We start from the raw sequence: 16,057 nt of genomic DNA, 5'->3' as shown, positions 1-16,057 counted from the left end.
TGTGCTCTTTGATGATCGTACATTTAGTGGCAGTTAGTGTTTTCTTTTTTTTACCAGACAATATTCAAATGTGAGCGGCTCGCTCCCCAATTGTCGTAGAATTCCTAACGCACCATGAAGAGTGTCAAAGCGGCGGGCCTTCGGCTCAGAAGTATAGCAGGCCTTTGAAGTGGTGCAGGGCTCACTTTGGTCCATTTGAATTCTATACATTGGACAGGGGCGACGTTTAAAGTGAGATTGTGCCTTTTAATGGAGTAAATAAGACGGGGACTTGTTTTATATACTTCGTACAAGGTCCTGCGTATTGTCAGATCTTTTTTATTTTATCATGAATGATTTATGCCTCGGCTACTTGTGCTGTCCCACTTTTTAGAGACACCATTAGGGGACTATACGTTTCCCCATTTTCCCTGCTGATTGTTTTATTTATGCCAGCCCCTTCTTGGGTCTGTTGTATGCGAGTTACCACTTAATAGTGAAAACATTAACTGTCAATTATTATGCATTTTTCTTTGGCAATGTGTTTGTAGCCCAAGTTACTTCGATCTTCTGTGGGCTGCAATAACGTGAATCCAGCTATACAAGGGGCGACAGGTAGCCTAGTGGTTAGAGCATTGGGCCAGTAACCGAAAGGTTGCTAAATCGAATCCCCGGGCTGACAAGGTAAAAATCTGTCGTTCTGCCCCTGACCAAGGCAGTGAACCCTCGGTTCCTTAACCGACATTGTAAATAAAAATGTGTTCTTACCTGACTTGCCTAGTTAAATAAAGGTTAAATAAAAAAAATAAAAACAACAGATTTTACCAGCAGTTGCATTTACTGCATGTAAACAAGTACATTACACATCTTCTTGTTTAAGGAATGTCATCCGGCACTGGCAGGCCTCCTGAATCCCACGAAGAAACAATAAAGTTATGTAAACCAAAAAAAAACACCTATTAACTCGGCCCTGTGTGTTTATTCAGCTTTAGCTTGAATTTATACTGTGAATTGGGTCACGAACATCAAGGGTCTGCACAATCATAGCTGTTTCATCAACACTTTTTATCCAACATAACCAACGGCACCACGCACCTCATAGAGAAAAACACAGTCACTGCAAAAGGCATGCGAGAGGGACGTTTCACATTACACTGCCTATATTCAAGTAAAGAATAATACTTTACACTGCCTATATTCAAGTAAAGAATAATGCTTTACACTGCCTATATTCAAGTAAAGAATAATACTTTACACTGCCTATATTCAAGTAAAGAATAATACTTTACACTGCCTATATTCAAGTAAAGAATAATACTTTACACTGCCTATATTCAAGTAAAGAATAATGCTTTACACTGCCTATATTCAAGTAAAGAATAATACTTTACACTGCCTATATTCAAGTAAAGAATAATACTTTACACTGCCTATATTCAAGTAAAGAATAATGCTTTACACTGCCTATATTCAAGTAAAGAATAATAATTTCTTTTACAGAACAAGATCAAAAGCATCAGTAAGCTACTACTTATTCACCAAAATGTATATTATTATTCTTTGGTGTCTCTGTAAATCCAGTACAACATTAATACCAGCAAATAAATTACAATGTACAAAACAACATTCTTCGTAATTAAGACTAAGAACAACAATCACGAGCATTAACACAATTATATACAAATCTGACCGTTAGGGACAAAATCTGTCAGTGTACATATTTATGGTCTCGAAGGACTTATTCGTAGGCTACTCTTTAACGAGTGAAAAACACTGGTGTAATTATTTTTTTTGCATCAAATATAGTCTTAAATACTTCTTAAATAGCCTAGGACAAAAAATAGATATCCTAACTTAGTCATTGTATTAATATCAAAACTACGTATGAACCCTTTAAGACACTTAGCTGCTAGCCATTATTATTTTGATTCCTATTTATGACTTAATTGGGTCATGTGTGTGCGACATGTCTCTCGCTCTCTGCAGGTGTTCGGAATTCAAATGGATGTTTACATTAGTTCTCGCGTCTACTGTGAGGTATTCAGAAGATAAAGGAAATGCACCTACACCATTTCGGGATGTTTAGTGTTCAAGGCTCGTGTAGTTTGCGTGAGCCACGACGTCTGTTTTCTCCCTTCTGTCTGAGATTAGACATTTGACGAAGAAGACATGTTACACTTCAAGGGTTTGCGACCATATGGACAATGTCAATGTAAGCATAACTAAGCACGTGTGACTTAATCATGTTAAAAGATGCATGCATGTAAATGTATCCCGCGTATGTAGGCTATGTGGGTGTTTGTCCAAAGGCTTTTATCCTTACGAATGACATTGTATTTATGTTTCCAGTAGCCTACATTCAGGCTTCTCTTGGTCCTCTTAATATATTATTTCCATTTCTCAAATAATACTGGTGATTGTAGCTTCTCTATGTTGAGACTTGTTGATATGTTGATACATTCAGCTCTTTAGAAAGGAAACAAAGAGGGCACGTTTTAAAGGCAGTTGTTGTTATTCATCATCTGACATCCGCAGCGCTTATTTCTTGCTTCACAAAGTCCAATTGATATGCTTACAGCCAGTACAGTCCTCGTGCACTTATTAGGTCTTACGCTTCGATCACACTGACAGTGTCATTGCATTTTGGTACAACAGAGTTACATTCATTTCCAATGAAACGCTGCGTTTGCCTTAAGCATCGCGTCGCAGAGGCAGTTGCAGTGCGTTCGGTGTGGTGCATACGGGGATTTGTCGAACGTATGGGTCAAACTGTATGCGTTTACAGCTTGACAGTAATGGTAGCAGAAGGTGATTGTTGAACTGTTGTTGCATACGTATCCAGATGATGCTGCGTCTTATTTTAAGCAATAACACTGTCGATGTGTTCGAAGCGTTAGGCTACTACACATATACACATTTGAGAGACAATTTGGGGAATTATTTTTCTTCTGTTTGTAAACATTAGAGCATTGTCCTTGGGTCTGAATTTCTGAAAGTGTCCTCCTCTTCCGAGTCCGTCGTTGGAACATTGCTGGATGGGGTGTGGAGATGGTTGGGTCCCCCGCTCCCCTGGCACACGTACCACTCATTAAGGTTGGTAACCTGAGGCGAGAGATTTGCTGACCGGTTCCTGTGCGGTTCGGAGGCGGGCGAAAGGGGCACGCTGAGAAGGTTTGTAGAGGAATGGTACGAAGCGTTGGCGGAAGGGGGCGGAGGCGACTTGCAATGGACTTTCATGTGCTTCCGCAACGAGCTGGGGTGCGTGTAGGACTTGTCACAGCCTCGGACTTTGCAGTAGTAAGGCTTGTCACTCGTGTGGACGTGGGAGTGCTTCTTCCGGTCACTGCTGTTGGCGAATTTCCTGTCGCAGCCGTCAAACTCGCACTTGAAAGGCTTCTCCCCTGGAAGAGATGGAGACATGTATCATTAGGCTACTCATATCCAATAACTCTCTGGAAAGGGTGCATGTACCATAACATAATGTGCACTTTGTGTTTCAAAAACACAATGAAGACATTTTATATTGGCCTTTATAAAAAACATTTTGTCAAAGTCCAAGGGGAATAATAAAGTTACCAAATGTTTTGGACCATTAACCATTTGTATGACATCAAATCCATAGCATACAATATATTACCAGCAAACAGCAATGTCAATTCCTTTTCATTTGGCCTATACCAACTATTATGGATTTTTCCACTTATTCAACATGCTCTACCCAAACTAGGACTATAATTGAATCCATCGCTTAACTGCCTGGTAACATACCACTTCCGGCACTAATTACTCCATAAATGGTCGGTGTGGCAGCCTATTCTGCCGCAAGGGCTTCCTGTCCGACATACCATATCTATTATACATCTACACCCGCCGCCACTCCTCTCCCACATGTACTAGGCATGTTCCTGACTGACTCACTTACACGAAACATAGGGTGGCCCGTGGGCTATTCTGCGTGAACGCATGGGGGAAATGTGTAGCCTATATACAGTAATGAGGAAACAAGTGCATTGGTAGGCCTATATTTATGTATTTTTTTTGTAAGAAAGATCATCCTATATGTTGTAATGCTTGTATTGTCAAATGATTTTATGATTGTAAAATGGACAATTCAAAAATATAAAAACATACACCAGGCTATCAAGATCTCATGCTTTCAAAGCATTGGCATGGTGTGTTGGAGCAGCCCCTTCCCTCTGGGCACACACCAGTCTTGGGAGCCATTTGCTTTCCAAACAGGCCGGCCCTTAATGACACACCGGCTTCATCTTGAATAAGTAGTCGTGTGAGTTATAAGTTGGAAAGTTGGTCTGCTTTGCAGGCTATTCGGTAACATAGCACGCACGGCACTGCATACTGTATTGCATCACACTACAAGTGTTTAGACTGTCTTGCATTAACGCCATTGCTGTTGATGGCCTTTAATGGCAATTTCTAGGCTACTGTATATCAATTTGGAAGCAAAGCAAGCCCCAGTGGCCCGTTTTCGCTTTGTTGTTTATCTTCAGCGTGAAATTATTGTGAGTCAAGTTTCGATGTGGTTATCATCAGCCTATAACACAGTCTAAAACTGTTATAACATCAACCAAAAATATATGGTTTAATTTTCACCCGGAGCTCGATATAGTAACGTATAAAATCAGTACATAGAGATTGAACTGATGGTTGTTTCTGCTGGGACGATTCGATAAATCAACATAGCAGTAACATGAGCCATAAAGGCGTAAACGTCTTCTACGGACTACACCTGGAATTCACTCACTTGGAAATGCGTAAGCAAGTTTCACAAACCATATGGCATGACCACCCACGTCGAGATTTAATGTCAAACAAGCGTATGTTTCAGAAACTGTACATCAAATCAGGCGATGCCTTGGCTCGACTGTATGAATAGTTAGTTGTATTCGATTAAATATCGTTCCCGTTACTTTTACGCATGGTCACTAGATGCCCGCCAGCAGTTAAAATGAAAACTTTTCACAATACACATTTGTTGTCTACAACGAACAGTTTCTTTTAACAGTGTCAAAGCTTTTAGGCTACTACGATTAAAGATATCTATTTCTGTTTTTTGATGCAGCTCTAAAATAATCCGGGCGCACTTTCACTGACCTGTGTGTGTCCTTTTATGAATCTTTAGATTCTCAGAGCGAGCGAACACTTTTCCACAGCCGGGGAAAGGACAAGGGAAGGGTTTCTCTCCCGTGTGAACTCGGATGTGGTTTATTAGTTTGTACTTCGCCTTAAAAGCTTTCCCCTCGCGTGGACATTCCTCCCAGAAGCAGACGTGACTGCTCTGCTCCGGTCCCCCGACGTGCTCCACCGTAACATGGTTGACCAGCTCGTGCATGGTGCTGTACGTTTTGGAGCAGGGCTTCTTTGAAGTTTGCTCTTGATCAATCCATTTGCAGATTAACTCTTGCTTGATGGGCTGCCTCATGTATCTCAAAAACGCCCCCGCGGCTCCGTGAGGAGCAGAAGCGATGTTCACATTGAGGTTCATGGAGTTGTAGCTGTGGATAGAAGAGGATCCATAGTGCTCGGGCCTGTGGACGAAGTGCTCTGGCCTGCCGTAGATGTCCCCCGGTAGACCCAAACGCATCTGCCCGTTGAGGGCATGGTGATGGTGATGGTGGGCACCTGGTGCTGCCTGGTCGTGGAGTCCAGAGAAAAGTGGAAGGGCACAAGTCTCGGCGTGCCCATAAGCACCTGTTGGGGAGATGAACATGCCATGGTGATGAGGGGAGGAGGCTGAACTATGCTGGTCGCCAAGTGCATGCATAGCCGAGGCTGAGAGTTCTCTCCTGAGGATGTAGTCCCTGCTGTTAGAGTAGCCTGGGTGAGGAGCCACGGGGTAACCAACTGTGGTCTGAGTAGAAGTGAAGGATGCTGCTGCCACTGCGATGGTCTGGGCTTCAGGATAGCTCTGAATGTGCTGAGAGGGGCTAAGTTTGAGAGCATTTGTCTGTGCCATGTGCTCGGGTCCAAATGGAGTGAGTGCCACTCCGGGGTCGTTGCCCATCTCTCCAGGGTGGTGGTGAGCATGGTGGGAGTGCGGGTGATGCACCCCTAGCCCCGGGAAGCCTGTCATATTCTGATGAGGAAGAGGTTGAGTCGCTGCCAAATCCGCTAATCTTATCGCCGGATTCCTCTTGCTCAAAGGGGACTCCATTACTAACTACACTGTCAAGTCCATCCACTCTCACCACTATTGTTTCTCCCCCCACCACCGCGATTTTCTAAAACATTAAAATATATGTATATAAGCGGTCTATATAACTTATTTTGTCCTGCCTCTAACTCTGCTTGTTCCTTTTCCCACTATGTCCTCAAGCGATTGGCAGAACATACAACAGTTGGAGGACGCAGTAGGGAATACAGTTTAGAAATGGCACTGCGGGTATTGGACGGATTTAGGTGACTGGCAGTTAAGAGAACGAAGCGATTGGCTGTCGTTCAGCGCAGGGGCTCAGCGGGGTTCCGCCCCCTCGCTCTCTTTATCGCTGTTGACTCCAAAATGGTGTAGGCCTACTCACGAAGTTACCAGTAAATATGTTTATGCCCTCGGTGTTTACTGGGGGCTGGCGCATGTGGATACAATGTAGGACGGATACAGTAGGCTATACAGACGTTCATCTCTTCGTTTTCTTTTCCAGTGATTGGCGTAACCCCAAAGTAGAAAACACATTTTTTTTCACTATAACTCAAGTACATGGACTTTTATTCAGGTCAAATTAAATTAATACAAATAAATAATAATGGAGATAATTAGCCAATCAAAAAGATTTAAAGCCATGGTCTGAAACAACTTATTTTGTACTCGAGACTAACGCCCATAGGGGAAGCTTGAAATTGCGCATTGTCCACAACACTTCAAAGTAGTGATTCAAATTCAGTGTCTAGTATTTGTATTTATTTATGTAGTGTACAAGATGCATGTTTTTATTTGCATACAATCATATTTAATAAAGCGTACCATCATAGCACATTTCCTCTTTAAAATAAATAGGCTATAAAAATGTCCACTTGATGTGTGTGACATGCAGGCCCACCATGCAGTTGACGTCTGTCCATGTTATGTTTCTGATTTATTGAGTTAGGCTATTGCAACCTCATACACCAGTAGCCTAATACAAAAATGCAGAAGTTGTGCAAGTGTCAAGGAGTACAACTGGCTATTGTTTAATACTGTTCAACAATCCGTGCATAAAGCATAGTCGGGAATATTTGGCTTTTATTTTGTGCTAATATATGGAGATATACACGTAGCTTAGATATAGCCTACAAACACATACTGTAGAAAGAATGGCATATGTTTTATCAATACAAGACAAGTGTTTGCCAGAGAAAATGGTTGATGTGTGAATTGCATTATTGAAATGGGTGCCAATGAATTCATTTAATGTAGGCTACGGTGTGTGCAGAGTGCCACATTTCACAAGTTAGAACATGTTGCATATAAAAATGAATGTCCATCTTTTAGTCTTTCGAAAACATTTGATGAACAAATTGCGTATACATTGTATTCAAACTCATTGATGAGATGAGGTAAACGGCATTATATTTTAAGACCTATCAATTTATTTAACACATTTACTTTCGAAATCTAAGGTTTCAGCATTGCCCCTTCGCACGGAGGGAGTTGAGTTGTGTAAATAGTTTCTCCACAAATTGCCACTGATCCTCTCAAAATACTTAGGTTCACTTTTAATGACTTTAGCCATGAATGAAGCAAGAGGAAAGTTGTCAATCTGAGGATGGCTTCACTTTTATGTTACCTTTTCTTCGGATTCATTTGTTTGACCCAAAAGTTTCCAACATTAACATATTTAAATGAAATCTGTAAAATTATTATTATCCAATAGTCACTCTTGACATGTATAATTTTTTACTTTCCAATGACTTGAAAATCAACAGTTGCACTCATAGATAAAAAAAAAAAAATCGAATCAATTGGAGCAATCTATCAGGTTTCAAGAGGGAAAATAATCTCTAAAATGCTTTTAAAATGTCCATGGACGATGCTCAACAACATAAATAGTAGTGCGTAAAATGATTCGTGATATTGACTCTATCAGAACTTTGGCGTATATGGTTAAAAGGGAATAGGTATGCATGCACCTGTGGTATAAACTAATAATTACCATTTGTAGGTCGACTATACGTGCTTCAAAGTGTCATAAAGTATCTTTTGTCTTACTTTTAGAATATAAAAAGCCACCATGCATAACTCAACTAAAAAAGAAGCACACCTCCCTATACATTTTTAGAAACCAAATGAATAGATAAGTTACACATAAAAATAACAGGTGTATAGGCTGCCAACTTTGAAATGTATATTTATAGAAATGTCTATTTATCGACCACCTTGGGATACATACATACAATACAGTATGTTGTTATCCTCTACGAACAAGTGGATCACTCGATAATACGATTCCAATCTCAATGGGATCTCTAGGGTAAAATAAAAGCGAATGAATGTATTATTTTACAAAACATATCAGTAAAAAGAAGGGTCCATGGTTATTATGGCTAGATGTTTTTTTTTAAGTAGCCTAAGCAAAAAAAGTATGATAGAATATCCGTTCAATGATCTGTTTCTGATGAGTTAGAACGCTCCTTTAAAGTCCGTAAGGCTACTTACTTCAGACGCCCAGCTGAAAGAAGCGAGCGACATCTTTAAAAGTTTTTAAACAAAAGGGCGCTTTGTTATAAAAAAAGGTTTATTTTACAGAAGAAGTCAAAAGTGCAGCATATGTGGTCTTAACGGGTCATAGGTCAAACATCCATGAATCACACAAGGTCACGGAAACCACACACGTAACCTTCCAATGCGTCAACATATTGATATTGTCAAATATGAACTAGTGAAATACGCCCCGTTTCCTTCACCTTTGCGTTAGGCGCTGCGCCATTAAGGCATAAAACACATGGTTTTATTTACTAGCCTTGTTGTCGGACATATTCAGATCATAAGCAATATCGTGAATATTTGGTTAGAATTTATGTGGGAGTTGTTTTCTCTGTAAACCCAAAAATAGGCATAATCAAAGGTGTGTTCGTATCAATATATTAATTTCTATACATTTTTTATAATGTATTTTATACTTCTAACCCTTTTCAAGACTTTCTGTCTCCTCTATTTTCTGTCTCTGGGTAATCTGTTGAAATACTGGTCTTTGGGGATTTTCAGAAGCCCCCTTTCTCCTGAGTTTGAGGGAAATAAGAACCCACAGATATGCTCCTCTGGTCCGATTGAGTTCTTTCTCTCTAATTTATTTTAATTTTTTTATCCTATCAAGTGACAGGGAAGGGGTTTTCCACCGAAATAAAGAAGTTCTTTAGAGAGGTCGGCATACGTGACTTTGAACTTGGATCAGCTCCTGCGTGTCCCGCGGTGCGGAGAGAAATTGGAAGAATGGCAGAGAACGCTCCGGCTGCCCCCGCTTTTGGGCTGAGAGAAGGACAGGATTCCCAAAGTTTTCAGACGTCCTACTCCCGGTCCCATTATTGACCGCTTTTTTAGAGTGTTTGGGAGCCGAGAGGGACAAGAGAAAATGTGATGTGTCTTGGAGCAGGAGGATTTGTGGGACTTGAATTCAATGGAAATGTAAGTAAACTTCCTTTCACTTTAGTGAGTACATTTCAATGCGCAGCTGTTGTTGGATCCGGTTGATTTTGAACGCAATCCATACAGTACGCGCTTTGGACGCAAAGACATGTGCAGACAGGATCAGCCGGCGACGTTTCTTGTCCTGATTGAGTGTGACTTGATGGTAGGCTATGGCAATTGAAGACCATTAGGCTTTTGGGTCTAGGCTATTTGTTATATAGAGATCTATTTTCTTTATTAGCCCATTGCGTTGGAAAATGAAGCTCTGTTGTCACCAAAGTCACCCACGTGTAGTGGTAATGTTCACCAAATTATGACTAATCCGAAATGATGTGTGTAGGCCTATGCAATATGTTTTGCATTAGGGCTATCTATAGTTAAACTCATCTAATGCATCTCGTTTTTTTTTGCTTTTGCAGGAGAGAAAACGTTCAAACATTCGCTCGTGCGGTTGATTGCAGCGAAAATAAACAATAGTCATATTTTGCGGCTAAGGCAAGACTGACAAACTGTGCAAGATATCTAAGCAAAATGGACAAACCACCGACCCACCTCTCTATGAAAATAAGGTAAATGTAAACCTCGGGTGCGTGGTGGTGTAATACTTGAACACATTTACGTAGGATATAGGCTACATGAGTCTAGCTCACTGATGGCTGTAGGTGCAGAGGCTATGAACGTACACCGTTTTCTTTATAGGGGTAAATGATCAGCAACAATTTTAAGGGAGTGCTCTAGAGTCTGCAGTATAATCAGTTTTATTTCATGAAATGGTATGTTGTGTTCTGATATGCTACACTATATGCTTCTGTCTCTGCTGTATATTCCCACCTTTCTATAGCAGAGCTTGTGATATGCATTTACCCATAAACGTGCGATATTTCGCACATATAAATACTGTATTTATTTGTAAGAGAAACACGGTCAAAATATAAAATAGTGGTTTGGCTAAATGATTGACTCTCGTTTCTAATGAAATCCGCCTGTCTAATGTTGAATTCACTATTGCTGTTTAATATTAATGAAATGTGCAGACCCCACCTTCTACCCCAAAACCCCATTCGCTCGTTCACTTACAGTTATTTCTTTAACTCTATAGCTCAGGTTTTTAAACACCATTATCACACAACGTGCAATGTCGTATTGTCAATCCACCCGTTATACATCAACCTATAAAATTAAGGTTTTAAGGCATCATGTCCGATACTATTTTCTCTCTCTCCCTCCCTCTCTCTCTTCCCCCTAAATGCCTCTCCTAAAAAGTAGGCGGCAATTATTAGTGGAAAATGGCGATCAGCTATTAGTCGCTAAAGCGATACCTGCTATTGGAGGGGCACCTGGGATTGATGAGACGCAGTGGCCAATGAGACTGCGTGGAATGAATGGCCGGGCTTCAGTTAAAGGGGGCGTAAGAGGAGTTAGTGCCAGTCCACGGAGAAAGAGGGACCCTCCGCAATAAACACAGGCAAGCGAAAGAAATAAACAGACAAATCGGAACAACAATCCGAGATGCTGCCAAACCCCGCTCTCTCTTCGTGCTAGGACAGATATTAAGATAATTATTCAATTCTTCGTGTGTGTTTAAAAGCAATCAACGTCCACAGTTTCCAGAGGAAAAACGCAAAGGAATCTCTTTACTTCGTTTGATGGGGATTTTTGGGTTGTTGTTAAAAGTTAACTACCAGTGAATATAGACGTGTTCGGTAAGACAAGCTGTATAGGTTTTTTTTCTTCCTATGAGTGGATCATCGCTTTGAGCTTCGCCTGATATGGTGTTTCCACGCATGGAAGTTGTCATTTACATAACCGAATAGACAATTGAATTGTATTTTTTCGACTTTTTTTTGTTATACACACAAGCTGATTCGAACGAAATTCGCTTTGAGAGACCATGTTACTGGACGCAGGTCACCAGTTCCCCGGACTGGGAGTTGGCACGTTTGCCAGGCATCACACGGCGAGCGAGATGCAGGAGAGAGACTTGAGTTTAGCACAGAATAGCTTCGTCGACTCGGCACACATGGGTGCGTTTAAACTGAACCATGATCTTTCTCCGGGACAGAGCTCTGCCTTCACCTCTCAAGCGCCCGGCTACCCCGCAGTGGCGTTGGGGGCTCACGCAGCCCATGTCACCTCGTACGCGAGTTCCCCGTTCAACTCCACCAGGGACTTTCTCTTTCGCAGCCGAGGCTTCGGAGAATCATCTCCGGCGAGCAGCCAACACGCTATTTTCGGCCCCGCGGCGGGGTCTCTTCATCATACCCACACAGACAGCCAAGGCCACATTCTGTTCCCCGGGATCCACGACCAGCATGGGTCCCACGGATCCCCGAATGTGCTCAATGGGCAAATGCGTCTTGGACTACCGGGCGAGGTTTTTGGGCGCTCCGACCAGTACCACCAGGTATCCAGCCCAAGGACCGACCCTTACTCGGCCGCCCAGCTCCATAACCAATACAGCAGCATGAATATGAACATGGGGATGAACATGGGAGCCCACCACCAACACCACCCAGGTGCCTTCTTTCGCTACATGCGGCAACAGTGCATCAAACAGGAGCTCATCTGTAAATGGATCGACCCAGAGCAGCTGAGCAACCCCAAGAAGAGTTGCAACAAAACTTTCAGCACCATGCACGAGCTGGTCACGCACGTCTCCGTGGAGCACGTCGGGGGACCGGAGCAGAGCAACCACATTTGCTTTTGGGAAGAGTGCCCCCGCGAGAGCAAACCGTTTAAGGCGAAATACAAACTGGTGAATCACATTCGGGTCCACACTGGTGAGAAACCCTTCCCTTGCCCCTTCCCTGGATGTGGCAAGGTCTTCGCAAGGTCGGAAAATTTGAAGATTCACAAGCGTACACATACAGGTAATTATACGATATTTATAGCATTTTACCTCTCGCATTTATTCGTTTCGCAAAACTGCACATTTTAGAATTCACCGTGCCAATGCGCCATGCTTCATTTCATCATAGCCAATTGTAGCCTATAGCTTGCAAAAAGCGCCTTTTCTCGTCGCCAAAATACCCCAGTCGATATTCGATCAATAGGGGTATTTGTAGACTGCCAAAGTAGACATTCACATCTATGGTCGAGGTAGATTTAGATCAACATTTTTTAAATTCTCTATAGCCTAAAGTGTGAATTCCATTATCCAATAGTAAGTACCCTAATCACATAGCTGGCGAGTCTGGAAACAATTAGCGTTTACACAGTTTTGAAGAAATGAAATGTCTCGCAGCAATTTGCAAAATTATGTAATATGCTTTTGAGGTTTTGTGGTTCGTCAACTTTAAAATGGGTCAAAAGGCGAGGTTAATCTGGCTCGCAGTGCATTGCTTGCGCGGAATAGGCTATAGTAGCATACATCTCATCAACCGGTTTAATGTTTATGCAAGACTGAGCTTTTAGGATTCTATTCGGAATGCCTCGCCTCTTTTTCAGAAAATCGATGTTGTTATTTGATTTTGTCCACTGAGAAATGTTTGGCTTTTTGGTTTTAGGAGACCGTTTGGTGTGCTTACTCTTCAGGCGCATGCGAGTGTGAATGCGTGTCATGGCCCTTTTCTTTTTCTCACGCAATCCATTGATACTAGGTGCTAGACGGGCCATTGCCAGCCTTTCACATTTTTACTATTTTCTGGGGGGGATGCAGCTATGGAATTGGTCAGGTGCTAATTCGTTATTGTTTCCAATCAAGTGGCGCGCCCTCTGCACCAGAAGCTATTGCCCCACGTGGGATGTTTGCGTTTTGATTATATACATTTAAGTCATTCTGGAGCCTACTTAAGCAATTTCGCATTTCATTTTTGAGGTAGGATATTAAATAAATATTCTTAAGTAATTTTACATACTACTTACATTCAATTGCTGTGATTCAAGACAAATAGCCATAGGCCTAAATGTTTTACTATTTCTTAAAACCCACAATTTCCTGCATAAAATACAAAACGTCCGGTCCCACAAATGAAGTTAACCCCCTTTAAATTAGGTTGGTGATACAACTGAGATTTAACCGAATAGGTGCCACTAACTATGACGAATAGCTAGCTATATGACTTAACCCGCTACTCGTGGTTGAATGGCCATGGTATTGAACGCAACTCGTATAGTATTAGGCCTAAGGCATAGTCGTTTTGTAGGCTTTTGCTGAGGAACTGCATCTGACGTGTCTGTTTTATCCCTATTTTTATGCAGGAGAGAAACCATTCCAGTGTGAGTTTGAAGGCTGTGACAGGCGGTTTGCCAACAGCAGTGACCGAAAGAAGCACATGCATGTCCACACGTCTGACAAACCATATCTTTGCAAAATGTGTGACAAGTCCTACACACATCCCAGCTCTCTACGAAAACACATGAAGGTAAATGGACTTTGTCTTTCACTTTCCAGCTGATATTAACACGTAGCCTAAGGCTTGTTTACGTCTGTGTTGTGCGTGCTTAGGACATGTTTTGTCGGGGATTTGGTTTTCCTCTGTTATTTAAGGCCTACACAATTACGTTCCCCATCATTCCTGAAGCACTTTGAAATCATACTTCACAATTTCCCATCATGATATCATATACAAATAGTACCTGCACTTTTTTCAGGTCCACGAAGCGGCCCCTCCAGCGTCCGACTCATCGCCTGCAGCCAGTTCTGGTTACGAGTCATCCACACCGCCCGGCTTAATCTCCCCCACCACCGAGACCCATAGCAACAACAATCTTTCACCCGCGTCCGCAGTCCACAATAACAACAACGGCCACAGCAGCATATCGTCTAATTTCAGTGAATGGTATGTTTAGGACTGAACCGAACAGCGAGTACAGGACCATTGCTCAGAACCCCAACCAGCGCAGGACATTCGAGAACTCGTGCACCGAGGAGAGCATGAATACTATGAACGCTTCAAAAGCATATATGTAGATTTAAAACCACCAGGGAAGAGCACTCACTTACCAACGGAAGAAAATATGTAATATGTTCAAGGAGCATTCAATATATTTGTAAATAATTATTACACTCCCTCTTTCCCATTGTTTGTGATAGATTTTTGTCGTTCTTAGGTGTATAGATGTTCCTTCAATGGTAGCTAATTCTCTAACTGGACTTTTAGTGCACATATTACGATAAAAGTTGTATTATGATGTTAAATATTGTGATCCTAAGGCAAATTGATTGTAACTATACTAAACATCTATAAACTGGAAGGAGTGCCAAAGTTAACACTTAACTCAAACAGTCCACCATATTTTGCTTGTGAATGTTGGCTTATATTTTTGTTTTGCTGGGCTTAACTTGTGATGTTTTGTGCTTTGCAAGTTTTTCATCGTGAAATGCTATCTGGAAGAATAGACGTTGTGCCGTTGGATTTTCTGTTACTACATCCTTCCTTTTGTAAATATCTACTGCCATATTTATCCGTTTGTAATTAAATTATGGTATTTACTACAAAATTAAACAATATTTATAAAGAATGTTTCTTTACTATAAATATGTACAATTATGAGCTAAACAGGGGCAGTTGTTTTGTTATGTGCTTTTGTTCAAAGTTAAAGAGGTGTTTTCTTCATTATTGTGATAAGAATTTTACTGCATACAAATATAATAAAAAGGTGTTGCAAGTGTTAAAAAACATTTCCCTCTCTTGATGTCTTCATACCCAGAATAGGCACACTGTCAAAAAAAATCCTGTTTTTATGGTTATGGTTTTTAATGGTTAATTACTGGCAAAAAACTGAACATTTTACAGTAATGCACTGTTAAACCAAAATGTATTTGGAATTTAGTGTAACATAGTTTACCTTTTTTTTTTACTGTAACTTAAAGGTAAGTGACTAACAGTAAATTACCATTAAAAAAAAAGATTTAAAAACATTTTTAACAGTGCACTCTACTGGTGCCCGAAGCTGTTTCTTTGGCGGGTCATTTCAGATCAGCTTTTTCATATGAGACCTGTTTTCAAAGCAGGCTAAGCCCCACATTAGGTCAGAAAGAGCATGCATGCTATGAGGATATGGGTTATCTGCACTATGTAAATGATATTCTGCTTCCAGTGTTGAAACAAGCATTGCTTTGGATATTGTTTCTTTATGCCCTCAGATCATTCCAAAATGTTGGAGTTTACCTCTTAAAAACCCGTCAGCTCTATAGCACCAGGTCTTATGAATTAGTCACGACCTGTAATTGATTTTTTTATGAACCTGTATGGTCTGCAACTCCTGCTAATGTGGCTTGCATTTTCAATATGGCGGGCTAAATTAAAGGTTTCAAGATTAACGCGTAGACTAGGCAGAACCAAACCATCTCGCTGGTCACAAAGCAAACATTGTGGCTGAGGTTTATTTATGCATGTTAGGCCAAATTGTAAACTCAACTAAAATGTATGTCTACTTGAAAGTAGAAAGATTATCTAAATCAGGCTACTCCAACCCGCATGTTATGCAGGCTAACCTATAATTCCTCCATATAGAATC

The 16,057-nt window shown here is 41.2% G+C and overlaps 2 protein-coding genes across 2 annotated transcripts; one reads left to right on the top strand and one right to left on the bottom strand.

The window, feature by feature from the left end:
- Positions 1-938: 938 nt before the first annotated feature.
- Positions 939-6,328, bottom strand: LOC129821416 (zinc finger protein ZIC 5-like). The gene is made up of 2 exons (XM_055879054.1): positions 5,092-6,328; positions 939-3,380 (listed from the first exon to the last, which is right to left on the bottom strand). The coding sequence occupies exons 1-2, from the start codon at positions 6,149-6,151 to the stop codon at positions 2,941-2,943; spliced, it is 1,500 nt and encodes a 499-aa protein (XP_055735029.1). The 5' UTR covers positions 6,152-6,328; the 3' UTR covers positions 939-2,940.
- A 2,996-nt stretch (positions 6,329-9,324) lies between these two features.
- On the top strand, positions 9,325-15,218 carry LOC129821417 (zinc finger protein ZIC 2-like). Its single transcript, XM_055879055.1, has 5 exons — positions 9,325-9,592; positions 10,015-10,164; positions 10,859-12,465; positions 13,796-13,959; positions 14,189-15,218. The coding sequence occupies exons 3-5, from the start codon at positions 11,487-11,489 to the stop codon at positions 14,384-14,386; spliced, it is 1,341 nt and encodes a 446-aa protein (XP_055735030.1). The 5' UTR covers positions 9,325-9,592; positions 10,015-10,164; positions 10,859-11,486; the 3' UTR covers positions 14,387-15,218.
- The last annotated feature ends 839 nt before the right edge of the window (positions 15,219-16,057 follow it).

This window comes from Salvelinus fontinalis, chromosome 23 (assembly GCF_029448725.1).
Source record: "Salvelinus fontinalis isolate EN_2023a chromosome 23, ASM2944872v1, whole genome shotgun sequence".
Lineage (NCBI taxonomy): Eukaryota > Metazoa > Chordata > Actinopteri > Salmoniformes > Salmonidae > Salvelinus > Salvelinus fontinalis.
This window is presented reverse-complemented; position numbering and strand designations above follow the sequence as displayed.